The following is a 25,776-nucleotide window of genomic DNA, read 5'->3' on the forward strand; positions in this document are numbered from 1 at the left end:
AATTTATTTCGTCTGTTGTTATATCACTTTGTTTATTCTAAACATGCATTTGAGTTTTCATTGTCCTTTGATTAGCCTTGTGGGTAACTATTTTACTGGCCTTTTCAAAAATTCTGATTTTGTTACATTACTTTTTTCATTCGTCTCCTGATTTATTCAATAGAAAGTTTAATTCATTTATTTTTATTTAAAAATCATATCAGATCAGATCAGTCGCTCAGTCGTGTCCGACTCTTTGCGACCCCATGAATCGCAGCACACCAGGCCTCCCTGTCCATCACCAACTCCCGGAGTTCACTCACACTCACGTCCATCGAGTCAGTGATGCCATCCAGCCATCTCATCCTCTGTCGTCCCCTTCTCCTCCTGCCCCCAATCCCTCCCAGCATCAGAGTCTTTTCCAATGAGTCAACTCTTCGCATGAGGTGGCCAAAGTACTGAAGTTTCAGCTTTAGCATCATTCCTTCCAAAGAAATCCCAGGGCTGATCTCCTTCAGAATGGACTGGTTGGATCTCCTCGCAGTCCAAGGGACTCTCAAGAGTCTTCTCCAACACCACAGTTCAAAAGCATCAATTCTTCAGCACACAGCCTTCTTCACAGTCCAACTCTCACATCCATACATGACCACAGGAAAAAATCATAGCCTTGACTAGACGAACCTTTGTTGGCAAAGTAATGTCTCTGCTTTTGAATATGCTATCTAGGTTGGTCATAACTTTCCTTCCAAGGAGTAAGCATCTTTTAATTTCATGGCTGCAGTCACCATCTGTAGTGATTTTGGAGCCCAGAAAAATAAAGTCTGACACTGTTTCCACTGTTTCCCCATTTATTTCCCATGAAGTGGTGGGACCAGATGCCATGATCTTCATTTTCTGAATGTTGAGCTTTAAGCCAACTTTTTCACTCTCCACTTTCACTTTCATCAAGAGGCTTTTCAGTTCCTCTTCACTTTCTGCCATAAGGGTGGTATCATCTGCATATCTGAGGTTATTGATATTTCTCCTGGCAATCTTGATTCCAGCTTGTGTTTCTTCCAGTCCAGCGTTTCTCATGATGTACTCTGCATATAAGTTAAATAAACAGGGTGACAATATACAGCCTTGACGAACTCCTTTTCCTATTTGGAACCAGTCTGTTGTTCCATGTCCAGTTCTAACTGTTGCTTCCTGACCTGCATACAGATATCTCAAGAGGCAGATCAGGTGGTCTGGTATTCCCAACTCTTTCAGAATTTTCCACAGTTTATTATGATCCACACAGTCAAAGGCTTTGGCATAGTCAATAAAGCAGAAATAGATGTTTTTCTGGAACTCTCTTGCTTTTTCGATGATCCAGCAGATGTTGGCTATTTGATCTCTGGTTCCTCTGTCTTTTCTAAAACCAGGAAGTTCACAGTTCACATATTGCTGAAGCCTGGCTTGGAGAATTTTGAGCATTACTTTACTAGCGTGTGAGATGAGTGCAATTGTGTGGTAGTTTGAGCACTTTTTGGCATTGCCTTTCTTTGGGGTTGGAATGAAAACTGACCTTTTCCAGTCCTGTGGCCACTGCTGAGTTTTCCAAATTTGCTGGCATATTGAGTACAGCACTTTCACGGCATCATCTTTTAGAATTTGGAATAGCTCAACTGGAATGCCATCACCTCCACTAGCTTTGTTCATAGTGATGCTTTCTAAGGCCCACTTGACTTCACATTCCAGGATGTCTGGCTCTAGGCCAGTGATCACACCATCGTGATTATCTGCGTCATGAAGATCTTTTTTGTACAGTTCTTCTGTGTATTCTTGCCATCTCTTCTTAATATCTTCTGCCTCTGTTAGGTCCATACCATTTCTGTCCTTTATCGAGCACATCTTTGCATGAAATGTTCCTTTGGTATCTCTGATTTTCTTGAAGAGATCCCTAGTCTTTCTAATTCTGTTGTTTTCCTCTATTTCTTTGCATTGATCGCTGAAGAAGGCTTTCTTATCTCTTCTTGCTATTCTTTGGAACTCTGCATTCAGATGTTTATATCTTTCCTTTTCTCCTTTGCTTTTCACTTCTCTTCTTTTCACAGCTATTTGTAAGGCCTCCCCAGACAGCCATTTTGCTTTTTTGCATTTCTTTTCTATGGGGATGGTCTTGATCCCTGTCTCCTGTACAATGTCATGAGCCTCATTCCATAGTTCATCAGGCACTCTATCAGATCTCAGCCCTTAAATCTATTTCTCACTTCCACTGTATAATCATAAGGGACTTGATTTAGGTCATACCTGAATGGTCTAGTGGTTTTCCCTACTTTCTTCAATTTAAGTCTGAAATAGATAGATGTAAAGCTGTGAGTTTCCTCTTTTAGACTAGCTTTGCACACAGTCTTCAGTTCAGTCACTCAGTCATGTCCGACTCTTTGCAACCCCATGAATTGCCGCACGCCAGCCTCCCTGTCCATCACCAACTCCTGGAGTTCACTCAGACTCACGTCCATCGAGTCAGTGATGCCATCCAGCTACCTCATCTTCTGTCGTCCCCTTCTCCTCCTGCCCCCAATCCCTCCCAGCATCAGAGTCTTTTCCAATGAGTCACTCTTTGCATGAGGTGGCCAAAGTACTGGAGTTTTAGCTTTATCATCATGCCTTCCAAAGAAATCCCAGGACGGATCTCCTTGCAGTCCAAGGGACTCTCAAGAGTCTTCTCCAACACCACAGTTCAAAAGCATCAGTTCTTCAGTGCTCAGCCTTCTTCACAGTCCAACTCTCACATCCATACATAACCACAGGAAAAACCATAGCCTTCACTAGACGGACCTTTGTTGGCAATGTCTCTGCTTTTGAATATGCTATCTAGGTTGGTCATAACTTTCCTTCCAAGGAGTAAGTGTCTTTTAATTTCATGGCTGCAATCACCATCTGCAGTGGTTTTGGAGCCCAAAAAATAAAGTCTGACACTGTTTCCACTGTTTCCCCATCTATTTCCCATGAAGTGATGGGACTGGATGCCATGATCTTCGTTTTCTGAATGTTGAGCTTTAAGCCAACTTTTTCTCTCTCCACTTTCACTTTCATCAAGAGGCTTTTGAGTTCCTCTTCACCTTCTGCCATAAGGGTGGTGTCATCTGCATATCTGAGGTTATTGATATTTCTCCCGGCAATCTTGATTCCAGCTTGTGCTTCTTCCAGTCCAGCGTTTCTCATGATGTACTCTGCATATAAGTTAAATAAGCAGGGTGACAATATACAGCCTTGACGTACTCCTTTTCCTATTTGGAACCAGTCTGTTGTTCCATGTCCAGTTCTAACTGTTGCTTCCTGACCTGCATACAGATATCTCAAGAGGCAGATCAGGTGGTCTGGTATTCCCATCTCTTTCAGAATTTTCCACAGTTTATTGTGATCCACACAATCTTCAGGACAATGTAATATTCTCATTTTCCTTTATCCTTTAGTTTGACTGACAGTTTTCATTTCCTCTTTGAATTCAGAATTATTCAAATATTGAGCACCTGTTTTGTGCCAGGCACACGGTATTTGGTACTTGGGAGATACTGGCAAGTAAAGCCAGACAAAACCCTTTCTCATAGATGTCAGTGAGAGAAGGCATACAATTATAAACCACAACAAATGAAAGTTCTGAAGAAGTAACAAAACATGGTTCTATCAATGTGTACTAAGAGAACCTGATCTAACCAGGAGGAAGTCATCCCCCAAGGAAATGATTCAAATTAAGATGAGAAGTTAATTAGGGAAAGTCTAAAGTCTGACTTTTCTAACAGGGTCTTCCCGATAACGTTTTTCTTCCTGTCATGCCACCAAACTCTACCAATTCGTACTAGAATTGTGTGCCTTTTCAATTGTATGTTTATACTGCCATCCTCTCTTCCAGTTTGAATTGCAGAACTCAGCAGTGATTTACTGTTTACCCTCATTTGCTCCCCAGTTAAGAACCTAGCCTTAGATAGCCTGTCTTCTTTTAGTCTACTCAATTCGCTGTTTCCTTATGATAACAGATTTAGACTAATAATCTTAACATGACTGATAAACTTTATTTTTATCACTTCTCTATTTCTCTTGGAATATTTGAAGTTAAAATATGAACTCTGAAATTTGGGTTAAAATATAAAAATATTTAATGGATTACAACTGCCTTGATTCAAGGCATCCATGAGCCTAACCTCAATTACTGACATTCACCACGTTGCCCATTGTTTCAAAACTTTTGTACATCTCCAGGCTGAAATAGTTGGTGAAGTGGCTTTCTCTACCTTCTTCACCAAAGCACAGGAGCCCTAATCCTTACCAGTCCTGAAACGTGATTATTATCCTTAGTCTCATTGACAGATGTTGGAATAGAGGTAATGAATGTTATGTTGCAGCTAGAATAGATGAGTTCAGTTCAATTCAGTTGCTCAGTCGTGTCCGACTCTTTGCGACCCCATTAATCACCGCACGCCAGGCCTCCCTGTCCATCACCAACTCCCAGAGTCCACCCAAATCCATGTCCATTGTGTTGGTGATGCCATCCAACCATCTCATTCTCTGTCGTCCCCTTCTCCTCCTGCCCCCAATCCCTCCCAGCATCAGAGTCTTTTCCAATGAGTCAACTCTTCGCATGAGGTGGCCAAAATATTGGAGTTTCAGCTTCCGCATCAGTCCTTCCAATAAACACCCAGGACTGATCTCCTTTAGGACGGACTGGTTGGATCTCCTTGCAGTCCAAGGGACCTTTGAAGAGTCTTCTCCAACACCACAGTGCAAAAGCATCAATTCTTCAGGGCTCAGCTTTCTTCACAGTCCAACTCTCACATCCATACATGACCACTGGAAAAACCGTAGATTTGACTAGATGGACCTTTGCTGGCAAAGTAATGTCTCTGCTTTTTTAATATGCTATCTAGGTTGGTCATAACTTTCCTTCCAAGGAGTAAGTGTCTTTTAATTTCATGGCTGCAATCACCATCTGCAGTGATTTTGGAGCCCAAAAAAATAAAGTCTGACACTGTTTCCACTGTTTCCCCATCTATTTCCCATGAAGTGATGGGACCAGATGCCATGATCTTCGTTTTCTGAATGTTGAGCTTTAAGCCAACTTTTTCACTCTCCTCTTTCAAGAGGCTTTTGAGTTCCTCTTCACTTTCTGCCATAAGGGTGGTATCATCTGCATATCTGAGGTTATTGATACTTCTCCCGGCAATCTTGATTCCAGCTTGTGCTTCTTCCAGCCCAGCGATTCTCATGATGTACTCTGCATGTAAGGTAAATAAGCAGGGTGGCAATATACAGCCTTGAAGTACTTCTTTTCCTATTTGGAACCAGTCTGTTGTTCCATGTCCAGTTCTAACTGTTGCTTCCTGACCTGCATATAGGTTTCTCAAGAGGCAAGTCAGGTGGTCTGGTATTCCCATCTCTTTCAGAATTTTCCAGTTTATTGTGATCCACACAGTCAAAGGCTTTGGCATAGTCAATAAAGCAGAAATAGATGTTTTTCTGGAACTCTCTTGTTTTTTAGATGATCCAGCGGATGTTGGCAATTTGATCTCTGGTCCTCTGCCTTTTCTAAAACCAGCTTGAACATCTGGAAGTTCATGGTTCACATATTGCTGAAGCCTGGCTTGGAGAATTTTGAGCATTACTTTACTAGCATGTGGGATGAGTGCAATTGTGCGGTAGTTTGAGCATTCTTTGGCATTGCCTTTCTTTGGGGTTGAATAGATTCAAACCCAAATTTCTATGGCTTTCAGCCTATTTCCCCTCCTTTTCATTATGAAAAATTCCAAACATATGCAAAATTAAAATAGTATGGTGAACCTTCCTGTACCCATCTCCTGGCTTCACTAACTGCCATTTTTGTTTCTTGTATACCCACTCCCACATTTAATTTTTAAACAGCCAATTTACATTCATTCAAATGCACAAATCTTATATTATGCAGTTTTTGACACTTGGATTCACTTTGTGATCCACACCCCTTTCAAGGTATAGAACATTTCCACCACCACACAAATTCCCTAGAAAGTCCCTACCACACACCAAAGAGGAAATCAGTGTTCTAATTTTTCTTCACCTTAGGATAGTTTTGACTGTTTTAGAACTTCATATAAATTATCATATATTATTTACTATTTGTGGCTAGGTTTTGCTGGATAGATCAATTCTTTCCTTTTCACGTTGCTGAGTAGTACTCCTTTGTTTAGTCATTCTCCTATTGATAGGCATTTGGGTTTCCAGTCTGAGGCTATTATAAATAATGCTGCTATGAATATTTTGTACAGGTCTTTTTGTGGAATTTATTTTCGTTTTTCTCATGTAAATATGTTGGCATGAAATTTCTAGGTTAAAGAGTAGGTGATTATAATAGTCAAAACATTCCCCCAAAGACTACCCATTTTACTGTGTCCAAGTAAGTTACTCCACATCTTCCCATGCATTTCGTTGTTAGTCTTTTTGATTTTAGCCATTCTGATGGATGTGTAGTAACATCTTATGGTTTTAATCTGTGTTCACCACTGAGCATTTTTCATGGGTACACTGGTTAGGTATTTGTCCTCCTTTAAGAATCATCTGTTCTAGTATTTACTTTTTTTTTTTTTTTGTCTTTGTAATATTAAATGACCTAAATCAAATCCCTTATGATTATACAGTAGAAGTGACAAATAGATTTAAGGGACTAGATCTGATAGAGTGCCTGATGAACTATGGACGGAGGTTCGTGACATTGTACAGGAGACAAGGATCAAGACCATCCCCATGGAAAAGAAATGCAAAAAAGCAAAATGGCTGTCTGAGGAGGCCTTACAAATAGCTGTGAAAAGAAGAGATGCAAAAAGCAGAGGAGAAAAAGAAAGATATAAGCATCTGAATGCAGAGTTCCAAAGAATATCGAGGAAAGATAAGAAAGCCTTCCTCAGCTATCAATGCAGAGAAATAGAGGAAAACAATAGAATGGGAAAGACTAGAGATCTCTTCAAGAAAATTAGAGATACCAAAGGAACATTTCACGCAAAGATGGGTTCGATAAAGGACAGAAATGGTATGGACCTAACAGAAGCAGAAGATATTAGGAAGAGATGGCAAGAACACACAGAAGAACTGTACAAAGAAGATCTTCACAACCCAGATAATCACGATAGTGTGATCACTGACCTAGAGCCAGACATCCTGGAATGTGAAGTCAAGTGGGCCTTAGAAAGCATCACTACGAACAAAGCTAGTGGAGGTGATAGAATTCCAGTTGAGCTATTCCAAATCCTGAAAGATGATGCTGTGAAAGTGCTGCACTCAATATGCCAGCAAATTTGGAAAACTCAGCAGTGGCCACAGGACTGGAAAAGGTCAGTTTTCATTCCAACCCCAAAGAAAGGCAATGTCAAAGAATGCTCAAACTACCGCACAATTGCACTCATCTCACACGCTAGTAAAGTAATGCTCAAAATTCTCCAAGCCAGGCTTCAGCAATACATGAACCGTGAACTTCCAGATGTTCAAGCTGGTTTTAGAAAAGGCAGAGGACCAGAGATCAAATTGCCAACATCCGCTGGATCATGGAAAAAACGAGAGTTCCAGAAAAACATCTATTTCTGCTTTATTGAGTATGCCAAAGCCTTTGACTGTATGGATCACAATAAACTGGAAAATTCTGAAAGAGATGGGAATACCAGACCACCTGATCTGCCTCTTGAAAAATTTGTATGCAGGTCAGGAAGCAACAGTTAGAATTGGACATGGAACAACAGACTGGCTCCAAGTAGGAAAAGGAGTATGTCAAGGCTGTATTCGAGAAGGCAATGGCACCCCACTCCAGTACTTTTGCCTGGAAAATCCCATGGAAGGAGGAGCCTGGTAGGCTGTAGTCCATGGGGTCGATAAGAGTCGGACACGACTGAGCAACTTCACTTTCACTTTTCACTTTCACGCACTGGAGAAGGAAATGGCAACCCACTCCAGTGTTCTTGCCTGGAGAATCCCAGGGATGGGGAAGCCTGGTGGGCTTACACCACCCCTGGTGGGATCGCACAGAGTGGGACACGACTGAAGCGACTTAGCAGCAGCAGGAGCAGCAGCAAGGCTGTATATTGTCACCCTGCTTATTTAACTTATATGCAGATATGCAGATAACACCATCCTTATGGCAGAAAGTGAAGAGGAACTAAAAAGCCTTTTGATGAAAGTGAAAGAGGAGAATGAAGAAGTTGGCTTAAAGCTCAACATTCAGAAAACGTAGATCATGGCATCTGGTCCCATCACTTCATGGGAAATAGATGGGGAAACACTGGAAGCAATGCCAGACTTCATTTTTTGGGCTCCAAAATCACTGCAGATGGTGATTGCAGCCATGAAATTAAAAGACGCTTACTCCTTGGAAGGAAAGTTATGACCAACTTTCAATATGACCAACTGATGCTGAAGCTGAAACTCCAATACTTTGGCCACCTCATGCGAAGAGTTGACTCATTGGAAAAGACCCTGATGCTGGGAGGGATTGGGGGCAGGAGGAGAAGGGAATGACAGAGGATGAGATGGTTGGATGGCATTACCGACTCAATGGACATGAGTTTGAGTAAACTCCGGGAGTTTGTGATGGACAGGCAGGCCTGGCGTGCTGCAATTCATGGGGTCGTAAAGAGTCGGATACGACTGAGGGACTTAACTGTTCCTTTATTTTTTTTGGCCTCGATGCAAGGTGTGTAGGATCTTAGTTCCTCCACCAGAGATCTAACCCAAGCCCCCTGAAATAGAAGCGCAGAGCCCTAACTACTGAGACCGACAGGAAATTGCCCTGAGTTGCACGAGTTCTTTATATATTCTGGAAACTAGTTTTTTTTTTGGCCAGTTATCCTTTGGCAAATATTTTCTCGCACTTTGTGCCTTATATTTTCTTAATGGTATTTTAAGAGTATTGTTGTTGTTCAGCCACTAAGTCATGTCCAACTCTTTGTGCCCTGGTGGACTGCAGTATGCCAGGCCTCCCTGTCCTTCACTATCTCCCAGAGTTTACTCTAACTCATGCCCATTGTCAGTGATGCCACCCAAATATCTCACCCTCTGTCGCCCCCTTCTGTTGCCGTCAGTCTTTCCCAGCATCAAGATTTTTTTCCATTGAGTGGGCTCTTTGCCTCAGGTGCCAAAGTATTGGGAGTTTCCGCTTCAGCATCAGTCCTTCAATGAATATTCAGGGCTGACGCCCTTTAGGATTGACTGGTTGGATCTCCTTGCTGTCCAAGGGACTCCCAAGAATCTATTCCAACACCGTATTTGAAAGGCATCAATTCTTCAGCAGTCTTCTTTATGGTCCAACTCTCACATCCAAACATGACTACTGGAAAAACCTCAGCTTTGACTATATCCATCTTTGTTGGCAAAGTGATGTCTCTGCTTTTTAATACACTGTCTAGGCTTGTCAGAGTTTTTCTTCCAATAAGCAAACATCTTTTAATTTCATGGCTGCGGTCACCATCCGCAGTGGTTTTGGAGCCCAGGAAAATTAAATCTGTCACTGTTTCCACTTTTTCCTCATCTATTTGCCATGAGGGGATCCGATGCCATGATCTTCCTTTTCTGAATGCTGAGTTTTAAGCCAGTTTTTCACTTTCCTCTTTCATGTTTATCAAGAGGCTCTTTAGTTCCTCTTTACTTTCTGCCATTAAAGTGGTATCATCTGCATATCTGAGCTAAATTTTGTATTTTGATGAAGTCTAAGTAATCAATCTTTTTCCTTAATGTAACTGCTTTCTGTCTGTTGTATAGTAAAACTTTACCTACCCTCTAGGTTTCAAAGATATTCTCCATTTTTCTTAAAAGTTTTACAGTTTTAGTGTTTTTATTCAGGTTTATAATCTACCTCTAACTAATTTTTGTGTACAATATCAACTAAGGGTCAAGGCTGACTATTTCCCATACAGATATTCAGTTGTTTTCTTCATAATTTACTAAACTCTACCCCAATTTTTTATTTGGACAAATTTAAATCTTGTGCCCTTCCCATAGATTCACTGGTTAACCTTTTTTCCTATTTGCTTTATCTATGTAGACTTTTATCTTAAAGCTAAACCATTTCAAAGTAAAGTACAGACTTCATGACCTTTCACTTCTAAATATTTCAGTATGTTTCCTACCCAGAACACTCTCCTACCCAGCCACAATACCAGTATCACACCTAAGAAAATTAGCATTAATTTCACCATACCAATTTGCATACTCTGTCTCATGCTAGAATTTCATAGGAATTGTGTTAAACCTGTATACCAACATGGGGAGAATTAAAATTTTTACTATGTTGAATCTCCAATTAATAAACATATCTCTCCACACTTATTTTGCTCCTTTGGTTTCATTAGCATTTTGTAGTTTTCTGAATAAAATCCGGTACACACTTTGTTAGATTCACACTTTCACGTCAGTTCATACTGCTCTACTGAGGTAAAAGAATTAAAGAGGTTTTGTTAGGTAAACAATTCATCTTTAGAACACTTGAACTAGCATAAATCAAAACTTCAGGCAGAGTCTGAAATCTCTACACCTCTTCCCAAGTGATGCCAGGCCAGTTTCATGGTCAACTCCTGCCGTTTGCCTTGGACACAGAAGGATCAATACCCATCTCTGATTTAAGCCAGGATGTCCTGAACTTAGATCACTTATGGTGTATTATATTTACGCCAAATACAAATTCTATGAATCCCATCCTAGGCTCTTGGGACAGCATCTGTAAATACATATAAGAAACTCACCAGACGAGTCAGATGATCAACCAGCTTTGGGAGCTGCTACTCTACATCTCGTTTCCTCTTAAGAGTCACATTCTCCCTTTTAGTTAATCTCCTATTTATGAGTGCTACATGCTAGTCAATTTGGCGCACATGCTGATTCACAAAAATGCACTCATCATTTGCAGGCCTTGCTCATACTGATTTCTTAAACTTGTAATGCCTTACCTTTCTTGATCTCTGTCTTTGCAAATTCAATGCATTACCCAGACTCCAGCTCAAATACTACTTCCTCACAAATCTCTTAGCTGGAAATAGCTCCTTCCTACTCAGATTACTTGTATTTTTAAATGGCATTTAAAAGACATATTTATTGTATTTCCCCTCCTAGAAGGGCTAGATAAGATCTTACTCATTTTATAGTCCCCAATGTATTCAGTGTTTGCTGTGTACCAGATAGATGCTAAGTCTTTACATGCTGCAACTTATGAGATCAGGTTTACTGAATGAGAATTAATAAACTAGAAGCGGCTTCAAAGTAAAATAACAGCATAATATTATTTTAGAAAACATTCTTGCTTTGTTCACCTAATTGTAATAGTTAAAAAACACTAAATTTTATGATGAGGAATTATGTATCTGGCTTAAAAATGTATCAGGACTTTCTATTTTTATAATTTTAAGATTTCAGAGTACTTATGATCACAGGGAAAAAGTAGAATAGAAAATTTAACTTATTACACCATAGAGGGGCATTCCTGGAATTCATATGAACAAAAATTTTAATTTTTATATAGTTTTATTAATAAACAGGGAAATTATATAATACATTAAATTTTCAAAGTCTCACCATAATATTCTTAAAAGTACAAAATTCAATGCCTAAATTTTACATTTTCCCCATGATAATGCAAAAGAAAAAACCCAGTAATTATAAATACATATATTTTACAAAAAAACTCCATTTATCATGGAAATTATCTAGACTACAAAGAATGAATGAATCATGACTGAATTTCATATCCTAATGGATCAAGGCCCTGGTCGAGGAGCATTAGAGAGGATTCTCTTAACTTCTGTAGCAATTTCCTTAATTCTTCCTTAGAAAACACCTGTTTTTAAAACAGAAAAAATGTTAAGAATGAGAACAAAGAAGAGTGTAAATTTATAGTCACCTAACCAACCTGATTAGCTTAATTCAAGAAGAAATTCCTCTTTAAGATTTATGTAGCCGGAGGTCATTATACTAGCATAGCTCAAAGCTACTTCTCTGGGCCAGTCAATATACTTCTAACTGCTTAGATATGTAAACATATTCCATATTAAAAAGCACAAACATTAAAACTGGATCATTACTTTAAGAAAATCTAAGAACACTTAAAGAATATATACATCTCAGAAAATTAAATATTACTACGTGCGTGCATGCTAAGTCACTTCAGTCTTCTCCAACTTTTTGCAACCTTATACACTGTAGCCCACCAGGCCCCTCTGTCCATGGGGATTCTCAGGCAAGAATACTGGAGTGGGTTGCCATGTGCTCGTCCAGGGGATCTTCCTGACTCAGAGATTAAACCCGAGTCCCTGTGTCTCCTGCACTGACAGGTGGGATCTTTACCACTAATGCTACCTGGGACGCCCCAAATATTACTACAAAGGACATCAAATCATTAAAATTTTAAAGTGCAAACACTCTGGAACTTACCAGATACAGTTTGTGGCGCTCAGAGGACACCATATCTGCTAACTGCAGGCATTCCTGATACTGACCGGTACTATGCAGTATGGTGTGAAGCAGAAAACACAACATTGGCAGACAAAGCTTTCTCAGTAAAACCATTTGATGTATTCTTTCATGGTCTTCCTCAGCATCCTACACACAAACCAAAATGCAACAAGTAGAAGCTAAAGAGTTTCTGTAAAGCTTATTAGGCCCATTAAAAATAAAACAAGGCAAGGCTTGTTGTTTTTTTTTTTGGCCGTACCACTCGACTTGTGGGATATTAATTTCCTGACCAAGGATCAAACCTGTGCTCCCTGCAGTGGAAGCTTGGGGTCCTAACCACCGGACCACAAACATATTCCCAAGGTAAGGTTTCAATCACAGTATCGAGTAGACACGATTTTTTGGCAAAAACCATGAAGATGAACAAAATACACTTCAGAGGAGTCACAAGTCTGATAATGAAAACAAAATGCTTCTGAAACTGTATTTACTATGTCTTAAATAAACATCTACATAAAAGGAAAAACGTTAAGACTAGAGCAAAAATCAGAATAGAAAATAGTAACTATTCCCCTGGATATACATAGAAGGAAACAGAGGCAGATATTGGGCAGTCTGAAAGGGCATTTCATACCCTGTGATTCCTGCTGGGAAGAAGGGTCAGGATGAGGGGAGAGGTGCACAGGGAGGACAACTTCACTGCAAATATTTTTTTTTAATACTTAGAATGAATTTATGATGCTTCTGTATAATTTTATAAAAATAGAAAAATTAAAAGAATGCAAAGATTTGAATAATACAGTGAATGGGACAGAACTAACATATATGAGAAAACTTACTGTAGAGAAAACAATGAGCATTTCTTTATAAGTATACAGGGATCTTTCTAAAAAGTTTTGTAGACACTCAAGAGTACAGAAAAAAGAATAGACCTCTTATGTTCACTACATTTTCTTATAACAAAGTTGAAAAGTAAAAGAATTTAAATAATAAAAAGGTACCCCAATTCTGAAATAATCTTAAAACTTGAAAGGAAATCCATAGGACTAAGTGTAAAACAAACATAAGGAGTTTCCTGGTGGCCTAGTCAGGGATTTGGATTCTGGGCTTTCACTGCTATGGCCTGGGTTCAGTTCCTGCTTGAGGAACTGAGATCCTGCAAGCTAGGCAAGACAAAAAAGGTAACATGTATCATATGTTGTGTGCTGTGCTTAGTTGCTCAGTAATGTTCGACTCTAGCCCACCAAGCTCCTCTGTCCATGGGGATTCTCCAGGCAATAATACTGGAGTGAGTTGCCATGCCCTCCTCCAGGGGATCTTTCCAACCCACACATTGAACCAGGTCTCTCACATTGCAGGCGGATTCTTTACCGTCTGAGCCACCAGGAAAGCCCAAAAATACTGGAGTGGGTAGCCTATCCCTTTTCCAGGGGGTCTTCCCAACCCAGGAATCGAACTGGGGTCAGCCTGCATTGCAGGCAGATTCTTTACCAGCTGAGCTACCAGAGAAGTCCTGTGTAATAGTGTGAAAGAAAACGGGACAAGCAAAAATAACAACTGCTCCTTTGAAAAGCCTAATAAGATACTTAATTAAATTTTTTCCTTATGACAATTATATTCATCATTAAAAATATGTTCACATGAGATATTAAATTGTTAAAACATTTTTCGAAGGTAGATGTAAGTAGAAGTGTGAAGCAACAGAATGTAATCTGGAAATTATACCAAAGAATAACGTTGACGTACGTCAGGTTTCTATGCATAGGAAAAATTACTATCAATCTTTTTGTTCTGTTTTGAGATACAGATACATGGAAGCAAATATCAAAATGCGTGCTTTGTATTTTCTTAGCTTTAAAAGGGAAAGCACCTTCATTTATTTTCTCAAATAAGCACTCATTCCCTTCAGAGGTAGATTTAAAACACCTCGAGGCCTCACTCGTAATTCACACTGGTGAGTCCCACCTGGCGCCTAGGTAAGGCTGAGAGGACTGCTGCCTTTTGGGTCATGCCATTTGTGCTCCAATATACTCCTTCCCCTGTGCTGAAGAGGCAAAGTACCTGGGGCTCCCAGATCTCTTACCAACTGAAGGAGCAGCTGGCTTTTTGATAACCTGGTCTCACAGGATGGATTCTGGCACCTGCCTCTCCTAAATCCTGTTGCTGCCAAGTATTAGGGTGTGATCTCTTCTGCTGACTGCAGGGGACTCCCACACCAGCAGACTGGTTGCCATCAAGTATCCAGAATCATGCCTGATGGGCCCAGCAGTCTCCCTCAAGGAAAACAACAAATTGCTCTGCTACTACCTATGATATTTTTCTCATCTGAAATGAACAAAAGCTTTGAAAAATCCTGTAAATATGTATTAAAAAAAAAAAGATTCTTTCCATCAGGGATGTACAGTGCCTTATATGTGAGAAAAGATCATTAACTGGGATGTGTTGATATGTATATATACGTATGTATCCTATTGAGGACAGGGGGCAGGGCTGCAGCAGGGTCTCTGGAGTACGCTGCTAAGGAAGTAAGGAAGTCATCCGTGCAGATATCTCAGGGAAAGAGCATTATAAGCAGAACAGCAAAGAGGCCGGAAAGTTAGAACAAATGAGGGGAGAAGAATAGGATACAAAGACTGGGGAGGCAGTCAGGACCAGTGTATGTGTGACTTTGTTGGTCAAGAAAAGAACTTTGGTTTTTATTCAAAGTGTAATGGGAAGCCATCAGAAGGATCAGAGTAGGAGAGTAGTATCTCTTTGATTTTAAAAGAAAATACTATACAAAGGGGCTGCATACAGAAGAGTGGAAGCAAGGCAAAGACAGCTGACACTTCAACCAGAATGTGGTTGAGGCAGAGGTGGTGAAGACTAGATAGAGATGGCCTGCCTGCTCCATTTGCTCTGCCATCCCTGTGTGCCACCAGCCTCCAACATGAATGGGACCATTCTGCAGTTATGTAAAAAGTGAGGTGCAGATGTAAGAGCCAGCATATCAGGTCAGGGCTTTGTTGAACAGCTGCGCCTTGCACAGTGGTGCTGGACAGTAAAGGAGTGGCCGCTGAAATCTAATCCGTGCTCCATTCTACAGGTCATGTGCACTTGACATGAAATCTATCTATGTAAGAGAGTGGGTACCATTTCCTAATCCTTATACAAGTTATGTAAGTGCTAGCAGGAGCCCTGAATAATTTTCTGCTTCACTGAATATGTAAGAGTATTAAGCTAAACTCAACTCAAAATATCATCCTTTATAATTAGTTCAAGAAATCACTTCTTGTTTGGATTAGATTTGAAGAAGTGACTGACACAGAATGTTGATTTAAAAATATTTGTAAACAAAATGGTATCATTCATAATTTTCCATTCCAACTCCATTTTAAAAATATTCCAAAGTGTCTGTTCTGTGACTTTCACTATCTAAGATCAATTCTTAGAATAACAAATACATAAGTATAAATATTTATGCATAAATAAGGCACTGAGTCTTTTCAAACCTTAAATACCGATAGCATTTTGCAACATTAACATTTTATCTTCATGAGCACCAACATAAATCAGGAGAGAAAAGTTTAACATTAAGGAACCTGCTAAAGATTCAAAACTATTGTACTTCCTTGATAGCTCAATGGTGAGGAGTCCGCCTGCCAGTGCAGGAGACAAGGGTTTTGGTCCCTGGTCCAGGAAGGTCCCACATGCCATGAGCAGCTGAGTCTGTGTGCCGCAACTAAGGAGCCCATACACCTAGAACCTGTGCTCCCCAGTAGAGAAGCCACTGCAGTGAGAAGCTAATGCATAACTAGGGAGTGGCCCTGCTCGCCGAAACTAGAGAAAAGCCCGTGCAACTATGAAGACCCAGCACAGTAAAAAATAAATTAATGAATTAATGAAATAATAAAAAGAACCCCCCCACACACATAAAATGGTTCAAAACTATGAAGTTAGCAGGGTTCTATTATGAATTTATATATAAGATGTGGAGACTTTTAAGATCATTAGTAGCAAACAGTAGTAGTAAACTAAAAAAGAAATACTGGGTTTCACCTCCATAGATTCTGGTTTAATTGGTCTGAAGTAGGGCTGGCCTTTTTTTTTTTTTAATTAAATTGCCTAAGAAGCTTTAGTATTTAATTTACCTGGGAAGCTTTAGTATTTTTTAGTATTTAAACAGCTGCTGCTGCTGCTAAGTCACTTCAGTCGTGTCCGACTCTGTGTGACCCCATAGACGGCAGCCCACCAGGCTCCCCCGTCTCTGAGATTCTCCAGGCAAGAATACTGGAGTAGGTTGCCATTTAAACAGCAAGCTGTCCTTAATGTTTTGCTTCTGGCCAGAAAATGGAAGCCAGTAAAGTGAGAAAAAGTGTAGTAGCAAAAAACAAAACAAACAATAAAAAAGAAGTGACTATATTAGGATTCAGGGAATGCAGAAGGAAAGATACCAAAGACACTCTTAGGATTTTTCTATTCAAAATAAGGTTATCCAAGAATCTAGCATTTATAATAATGCACCGTTTCTGTCACGCCCCAGGAGCGAGCCTCAATACCTTTCCCTCACAATGTTATTACTTCCAGCATTCTTCCTTTCGCCCACTTCTACTCATCCAAATCTACCCCTCATTCAAGGTTCAGTCAAATGCTATACCTTTTAAGCATTCTGTCCAGATCTCTTCTGGGTAGAAGCAGCCTTTTCTTTTCCTGAAGTCACAAAATACTTCATCTGTGCTTTTTTTTTTTTTTTTTGGCATTTAGTACTTCTGTAACTGATTCTCAACCTAGGCTACACATCAACGCTTTCCAGGTAATTTAAACTTTTTTTTTTTAAAGCCCAGCCCTACTTCAGACCAATTAAACCAGAATCTGTGGAGGTGAAACCCAGTATTTCTTTTTTAGTATCTAAAACAAATTTTTAATTGAAAATCATTTCAAACAAACTAAATTACAACAACAGTACAAAGAATATCTCAATACCCTTTACCCTGCTTTGCTCAATCTTTACCCTGTCTACTTTATGATTTGCTTGTGTGTGTGCATCTATAAACACACTTTCTTTTTTTTAAACCCTTTGAGGGCAAGTTGCATAATCATGTTCCATTACATCTAAATGTTTCAGAGTTTATTTCCTAACAAAGAGAATTTTTTTCTAATATAGTCACAGTGCAGTTAATGACTTCAGAAAATTTAACAGTGACATAATACCTTAACATCACTGACTCAACACTGTCCTTTATAGCATCTTTTTTTCGCCAACACAGGATCCAGTTCAGAATCACATATTGTATTTAATTGTCATGTCTTTTTGGGACTCTTTAAAAGGTTTTTTTGTTTTAATACAATCTTGAAAGGTCACAATCCATTTAGCTATTACAAAATACTGGCTTTACTGCCCATGTTGTACAATATGTCCTCGTAGCCTACTTTACACCCAATGGTTTGTACCTCCCACCCCACAACCCCTATGTTGCTTCTCCTTCCTTCTCCCCACTGGTAGCCACTAATGGAATCAACCCAGTACTGTTTAAAAGTTCTCCAGGTCACTTAAATGGACAGTTCAGAGGCAAGAGCCACTGCTTTATGTATGTCTTACTCACTCTACTAGACTCACCTTTACCTCTACAGACGGAGTTGAATACATGAATAGTTGATTTTGGGTCCAGAATTTTTAAAAATTAGATTTTACTATACTATACTGAGTGAACATATTACATATGGAGAAACAGTTTACCTAGGAATCAGACATTCATATATTCCCTAACTAGTATTTCAGGTTAGACTTAAATTATGGGATGTTCAGTTATAATATAGTACAAAGGTTATATAAGATCCGTAACTGCTCCTATTCAGAGAAAGAAGTTTAAATAAAAAGATGTAGCTTGTTTGTTTTTGCTTTTAGCTATAAACAATGCACAGAGCTTACCTCTCTAACATCCACCATCCACCCTCCATCAACAAACAACAAGACATTGTACATTTTTTCCTTCACATCAGCAGTTAGGGCATCCAAATGCCCTTTCCAAATACCATAATCCATCTGGAAAAGATATAAGGCAGATATATAATGGACTATATTTGCAAAGTACAAAGATGTACATATATGGAACATCATTCTAAAGAACTAACATTCAGTAAGCCAAATACAAAATAAACATCAACAGATTGAAGTTCAATACAAGACTAAAATGTTTACCATGTAAATGAACACTACTGTCACCTGAAGGTACGTTTCATGTTTGGTTAATTATCTACAAAAAGGTAACTAACAGATTTCTTCCTTCAAAGTAGAACAGTAATAAGGAACATCAACTCTTATCTTATAGTAGGAATATAACTGTTGAAGAAATGATCTCCTTACATATATGACTTGTATTTTTGAGATGCAATGAGACATGTCTCATCTACATTTAACTTACTTCATATTTCTTTTCTTTGTGTTCATGAGCCACTTTCTCAGTAAAAGTTGCTTGAGTTGTCAAAGTAGGTTTTTGTGGAGCTGAATTCATATGCTTAAACCACTCATTAAAGGTTTCATGGGCTTCCTAAAATGTAAAGTAAAATAGAAAAATACAAAAAATGAAAACTTTTCACATATGTTCAATAAAATTTTTAAAAATTTTGTTCTTAGAAGTAATTTTGCAGCAGTTAAGAAATAAAATTGTACGATATTTCTTTTTTATACAAAAAAATTACAGTGAATAAGTATTTTGTTTGTGATATTCACGTGCTTATCCGTGTCCTTGATGAGCCTATTAGCTTCCAGAGGGAAGCAAAGAAATTCAGACTTAGTCCTAAAACCTAGCTAATCACTTCATTATTTATTGAATGAATTTTGAATGAGTATGTTGTTATTTTAGTCATAATACAGATTATCTTGCTTTTTTTCAGTTGTTGCCAAAAGCAGAAATGCTAAAGTTGAGTTAAGAATTCAAAGAATCTTAAGGAACACATTGTGTGCTGGTTAACAATGATTAGAGGGTCTCGCACATGAAGACAAGGTCAGGACTTCCAAGTTCTTAGGGATCGGTGATTCCCAGAGTCACAAGGGAGGTAAGATAGTAAGTCAATCACCACTTTTCAAAAAAGTAGTTTAAGGTTTGAGAGTTAATCAGGAAGTCATCATAAAGGAGGACACTTCATGGTTTTCTCTACAATCTCACCAAGTAAGCTCTGATGCACAGATGTTCTCGGATAGCATTATCATCTTCAGCAGGAAGTGGGCTGTCCATTCCTTGTTCCTCCCACTGGTTATAGATCTCTGCTATTGAATCCTGAGGAATTTTCACAAATACTTCTTTTGCAGCTTCGTGCTTCTTTGAGGCTGTGAAAAAGATATATAGTTTTCCAATATATATGGATTTCTGTGTAGTAGTTTCTAAAGCAGTCAAATTATTAGTCTGTGACTTTCACAATGACCTGTAACCATTTCAGGGCCCAAGGTACTTCTGTTAAAGGTTTGGGTGATCTTTCTACCTAATGGCTGGGCTTTTCCTTATTTCAGTGTGACAGTCACATAAAGGATTAATTAAATGTAATTACTTTTGTTTTCATTATTTATTTCAATTTTTGGCTGCACTGCAGAGCATGCCAAATCTTACTTCCCCAACCAGGGACTGAATCCAAATCCATTGCAATGAAACACGGAGTCTTAAACACTGGATCACCAGGAAATCCTACAGTTACTTTTACATACTGTCTTAAAAAAAAAATTCCATCTTTCAAAACCTTGAGATTATATATAAAATTGAGTGGGACATAGTAAGTCACTATTAAATATGTTTTGTTTCACAATATCAGCCGTAAGAGTGGGTATTTTGTACCTTACCCTACTGGAAGGGTTAGAAAAACAACAAAATTTAAGAACAGAAAAAAAAACTTTGAAAAAAGAATATAAAATAGAGCATACCCAAGAATTTCCTCATTATCGCATTGCCTTGTTTCAGTGCTTCTGCTCTCTGTGCTGGGTCGAATACCAACCAGTCAATTACATCAATTTTTAATCGGTCTTCCTATTCATTTAATTGGAAAAAAAAAATGTCAATTGTGCTTTTTTCCTAAGATATTCTGCACATTAATAGAATTGGCTTACATCTGTACTACTAATGAATATTTTCCTTCAGGTTATACAAAATTACTAAAGAAAATAGCTTTTCTTAGTTTATTTTCACATTTAATAGCTCTCTATTAAATTATAGAAAAAACTTACTGGACTGTCAGTCTGGAATTATATATCTGATATGCCACCAATTTAATTATGACTCCTTTAAGTGCTATTCTACAGCTTTTTCTTTCCTAGATAAAACTTTCTATTCTTTTCTGAAAATAAGGAATAAGTAAACTACATAAAAATTAGTTAACTGATCAAGTATCTAGAATAATCTGATGAGTAAAAATTCAATGCTCAAGTTTTTACTATTAAAGAAGCTTCCTTTAACATATAACTACTACTAAGCAATTCCTTACACAGACCTTAAGTTTGCTGTCAATTTTCATAACTTGGCTAACAAAGAAAAATTCTTAAAAAAAGAAAGAAGCCAGAGTATTTTAAAGTAGACATTTAGAAAAAGCTGAACATGAGGGATTATTCAGTTACATAATACACTTCTTTTACCCTCATATTACCTCAGTAGTACCCGTATCCAGTGCTGGGGACAGGTCATGATGACTGAATTCACCATCATCTTTCTTTCGAATATTCTCAACTACAGTTTTTGTTATAGCTGCAATATCCAAATCTAAAGAATTTTTTGAAAGGATGAAAACAAGAATTAATCATTCACACTAATATTCTTTAAATAATCACAATGATTCAGTAAATCTGGGATAACAATTCATTAAAATATGAAAGAAATTATAAAAGAAAATGCCAAAATTAAAATATATTTTACACAAGATACAGTATAAGTTATTTCATTCCAAAACAGAATTTCATTGAAAATTTCATTCCTTCTTTTCCTCTCAAGAGAAAACAGGATTTAAAACTAGAAGGATATATGTTACTAAGACAAAATGATAATCTGCCTACAGAGCCCAACAGGTGAAGCCTTCCATTTTTACCTGCCTCTTTAGCCAGCTCCAGGCAATGGTGGCGCTGTTCAAACTCTGTAACACCTTCCAAAAACAATGCATACTGGGCAACAGCAAGGTCTTGAGGCAAATGACAGGTATAAAATGCTATGAGATTTGTATGTTTCTCATTTATTAAAAGCTGAAAAATAGAAAAAGATCAAAATGTTAATATGTCAATAATAAAGCAAGTTCTAGGAATAACAGCATTATTCAATTCAAAATTTTAAACATATTTAGGAGAGATGCATACAGACATAGAGTTGTACTGCTAAACAGGATTAATTTAAAATTCCAAAAGAAAGTGTTTATGATAATTAAGATATTTATGTATTTTGATAACCTTTCTGCCACTAGATATTAAAATACTATCATTCTGATTTATGTTTTCATTAAAATAGTCAAAGGAAAAAAAAGAATCAAACTGTGGGTTTGATTTTACCTGTTTTACTAGAATTTACCTGTATGTATGTCTTTAAAACATCAATGGAAATTTCTTCCTTCATAGGAAAAAAAAAAGATATAATTAAATTATAAATACAGCTGTTTATATGTACCACCAATATATTTAATAAAAATCCCGCCATAATGATTTTTAGTATTTACCACTGAGCAATTACTACATGCCAGGCTAACTGCTTAACAAATTTCTTGTATTAACTTACCCTAACTCTTTGTGAGTAATTACTATTGTTGTTTACATTTCAGAGGAAGAAAGTAAGACTTAAAGAGATTTTATTTACCCAGATTTACACCACTAGAAGCTTCTGAGTAAGATGTGAATCCAAGATTTTTAATCCAAAACCCCAGCTTTCAACTACTACATCATTCTGCCTTCTATGCATACTCTGCCCAAAATGTTACCAATCATTTAGGACAGAAGAGAAAGAAAGAAAACAAAGGTTTAAAACCCCACAGAAAACTTAGTCTGGTTCAGTTAGCTTAGCTGGTTGATTTAGAGTTGGGTACTGATGAGGACTGAAGTTATAAACTGTCTCCAAACTAGGTAACCATCAGCACTCTGTACTCACAGATTAGAACATTAATGAGTCATCTGCAGTGAGTTATCACTGAGCGACAATGTGAGACTATGGTCACCATTTCTAGAAAACAAAACCCCAAAGTAGCATGTTTTCCTGACAATAGATGTATGAAGCGTCAGCCTTGCAGAGAAGAGTATACAGCTCATTTTTATTTACTTTGGTCTGTAGTCCCAGAGTGCGGAAAAACAAAATGAGGTGAGTCATGAAGCGGAGGAGGTGTCCAGGTAGACTGTTCCTGCTTTTGGAAAGCCATTTGCTAAATTCATCCATCAAACCTACAAACCATTAAAGCAAAGATTTAGATGGATACAAATCAAAAAAGAGATATAAACACTATCCAAGGACATTTATTATATTCATATAGCATTCTATCAATTCACTTATTGTTATGAACTACCATATAAAACAGCCTCTGGATTAAATTAAAACTTTATTTTCTAAAAATTATATAGTTGCAGTCAAATAGGTTGAAAGAGATGACAAGATGTGGTAAGTCATATGCACTGCTTTGATAACTTTTTAGAAAATTACTTTAAAAAACCAAAGAACTCATGCAAAGTAAAATAAAATATATCTTACCATCAATGTCTCCCAGGATAAGGAATTTTTGAACTATATGATAATGTTCTTGATTCTCTTCTAGAACTCTCTGAAAAAATTTTTACATTTTCTATAAATTTATTATGGTCATTCTGTAGCATATACTCATTGGTAAGCTAAAAACATAAAGTGTTGAAGGAACATATACAAACAAAGGGCTTCCCCGGTGGCTCAGCAGTAAAACAATCACCCTGCAACTCAGGAGCCACAGGAGACATGGGTTCGATTCCCGGGTCAGGAGGATCTCCTGGAGCAGGGCATGACAACCCACACCAGTACTCTTGCCTGGAGAATCCCAGGGACAGAGGAGCCTGGCAGGCTACAGTCCATGGGGACGCAAAGAGTCAGACACGACTGAAGCCACTTAGCACACGTGCATTCAGACAAAGAAAAAGCTAGAAATGAAGGGTATTAGGAAACTTAAATAAAGTATGAGAAAGATACTGCCATTGGGACTCAAGGTTGAACATTATTTTTTGAAACAGAGAACTGTGATAAAACAATTTAATCTCTGTGAATGTTATGAAACTTTTATTTGTATTAATGTATTTTACTGTTTTCCTTGACCATCCATGGTGAACCAGAAGAGAAGGGGACAGGTGACCAAAGCAAAATAAACTATAAGATTTCCTTCAACATAAACAGTGGTCTTTGAAAGCATTCATCTGCAAATGGCACCAATAAAATCCATCAAAATAGTGATTAGGCACAGAGTAGAAAAAATTTACAAGTTACCTGCTGTTAGATTTTTTTCCTAAAGAAAATAATTCCTATATTTTTGGTCAATTTTTTTTTTTTCTATGTGGGATGGTTAATCTTGAGCTTGCAGCAAGGAAGCTGGCACCAGACTTCTCCAAATCCACATTTCCTTGCCTCCAGTTCTTATGTGTCCAAAAGATAGGAAACCATAGACCTGCCTTTGTAGGAGGGTTTTAATTTTTATTTGTCTAAATTTTCTTCCAGCAGTCTTTCTGTCTTTTTTACAAATATTTGCTCCACCTGGAACTGACTGTAATGCATGTCACGAGACAGAGATCTAGCTTTGTTTTATTTCAGATGGAAAATCAATTATGTCCATACCATATATGTAAATAAACCACCCCTCTTTGTCTGAAAGGAAAGGTCATCTGTCCTTTATTAGGTTCTCATATATATTTGAATCTAATACAGACTTTTATGTTCTGATGATCTATTTATTCCTGTGCCAATTCCATTCTGTTTTATTAAATCTTTTTATTATTTTATTATTAAGGAACACATAACTACTATTCTTTTCTAAATCTTATTTCTATTCTCACTTACTCTTTTACATGGAAATTTTCTGTCCAGAAATAATACCCCAAAGCAATAGGTTTCAATGTTAACTTTGGAATGACTGATATTAACAACAAATCATCTCATCCAGGAATCTGCTAAATCTATTTATTTGTGTCTTTCAATAAGATTCTATAGTTTTTTATGGAGGTACTCAAACCCTTGGCTATTTATTCCTAGGCATCTTACAGTTTCGGTCAGTAATTTAAATGAGACTTTGGGGGGATATTTAACTTACATGCAGAGTACATCATGAGAAACATTGGGCTGGAGGAAGCACAAGCTGGAATCAAGATTGCCAGGAAAACTATCACCTCAGATATGCAGATGATACCACCCTTATGGCAGAAAGCGAAGAAGAACTAAACAGCCTCTTAATCAAAGTCAAAGAGGAGAGTGAAAAAGTTGGCTTAAAGCTCAACATTCAGAAAACTAAGATCATGGCATCCGGTCCCATCACTTCATGGCAAATAGATGGAGAAACAGTGAAAACAGTGGCTGACTTTATTTTGGGGGGCTCTAAAATTACTGTAGATGGTGATTGCAGCCATGAAATTAAAGGACGCTTACTCCTTGGAAGGAAAGTAATGACCAACTTAGATAGCGTATTCAAAAGCAGAAACATTAACTTTGCCAACAAAGGTCCATCTAGTCGAGGCTATGGTTTTTCCAGTAGTCATGTATGGATGTGAGAGTTGGACTATAAAGAAAGCTGAACACCGAAGAATTGATGCTTTTGAACTGTGGTGTTAGAAAAAGACTCTTGAGAGTCCCTGCAAGAGACTGCAAGGAGATGCAACCAGTCTATCCTAAAGGAGATCAGTCCTGGGTGTTCATTGGAAGGACTGATGCTGAAGCTGAAACTCCAATACTCTGGCAATCTGATGCGAAGAGCTGACTCATTTGAAAAGACCCTGATGCTGGGAAAGATTGAGGGCAGGAGGAAAAGGGGACGACAGAGGATGAGATGGCTGGATGGCATCACCAACTCAATGGATATGAGTTTGGGTAGGCTCCAGGAGTTGGTGATGGACAGTCAGGCCTGGTGTGCTGCAGTTGATGGAGTCACAAAGAGTCAGACACGACTGAGTGACTGAACTGAACCGAAATCCTTTTCTTACTAGCTGTAGCAAGTACAAAAAGGCTATAATTTTTTCATAACTTTATCTTGAATTTAGATACTTTAAAAATGCTCTTAATTATAGTAACTTATTGAGTCACAAATTTTCTAGATTTATACTTTTATCATATGTAAATGTTCCCCTCTTTTTAGATTTGTATTTATTCCTTGACTTTCATTTGCTGGAAAATAAAATGACTTATTTTCATTTCCTAGAATCTCCAAAACAGACTGATTTAAAAAAAAGAA

The 25,776-nt window shown here is 38.0% G+C and overlaps 1 protein-coding gene and 1 non-coding gene across 6 annotated transcripts in view; both read right to left on the reverse strand.

The window, feature by feature from the left end:
* Positions 1-11,453: 11,453 nt before the first annotated feature.
* The window catches only part of NUP107 (nucleoporin 107), a 48,067-nt gene continuing 33,744 nt past the window's right edge, over positions 11,454-25,776 (reverse strand). For 3 of the 5 annotated variants that reach the window (XM_086400085.1, XM_086400084.1, XM_086400086.1), the window contains 11 exons: positions 23,073-23,142; positions 22,650-22,768; positions 21,912-21,950; positions 21,442-21,592; positions 21,007-21,119; positions 20,291-20,393; positions 19,545-19,705; positions 18,801-18,926; positions 18,308-18,421; positions 12,379-12,546; positions 11,454-11,785 (listed from right to left, as the gene is read on the reverse strand). In XM_086400085.1, the coding sequence (XP_086256211.1) occupies positions 11,678-11,785; positions 12,379-12,546; positions 18,308-18,421; positions 18,801-18,926; positions 19,545-19,705; positions 20,291-20,393; positions 21,007-21,119; positions 21,442-21,592; positions 21,912-21,950; positions 22,650-22,768; positions 23,073-23,142 (1,272 nt within the window). In that variant the 3' untranslated portion in view covers positions 11,454-11,677. The remainder of the gene's footprint in view (positions 11,786-12,378; positions 12,547-18,307; positions 18,422-18,800; positions 18,927-19,544; positions 19,706-20,290; positions 20,394-21,006; positions 21,120-21,441; positions 21,593-21,911; positions 21,951-22,649; positions 22,769-23,072; positions 23,143-25,776) is intronic. The other 2 variants (XR_015163807.1, XR_015163806.1) reach the window with 1 other exon arrangement.
* Positions 23,892-24,023, reverse strand: LOC147371867 (small nucleolar RNA SNORA38). The gene has a single exon (XR_015164977.1). It is a non-coding gene; the product is annotated as a small nucleolar RNA SNORA38 (small nucleolar RNA).

This window comes from Bos grunniens, chromosome 5 (genome assembly GCF_055505025.1).
Source record: "Bos grunniens cultivar Pamir isolate PY7600 chromosome 5, Bosgru_T2T1.0, whole genome shotgun sequence".
Taxonomy (NCBI): Eukaryota; Metazoa; Chordata; class Mammalia; order Artiodactyla; family Bovidae; genus Bos; species Bos grunniens.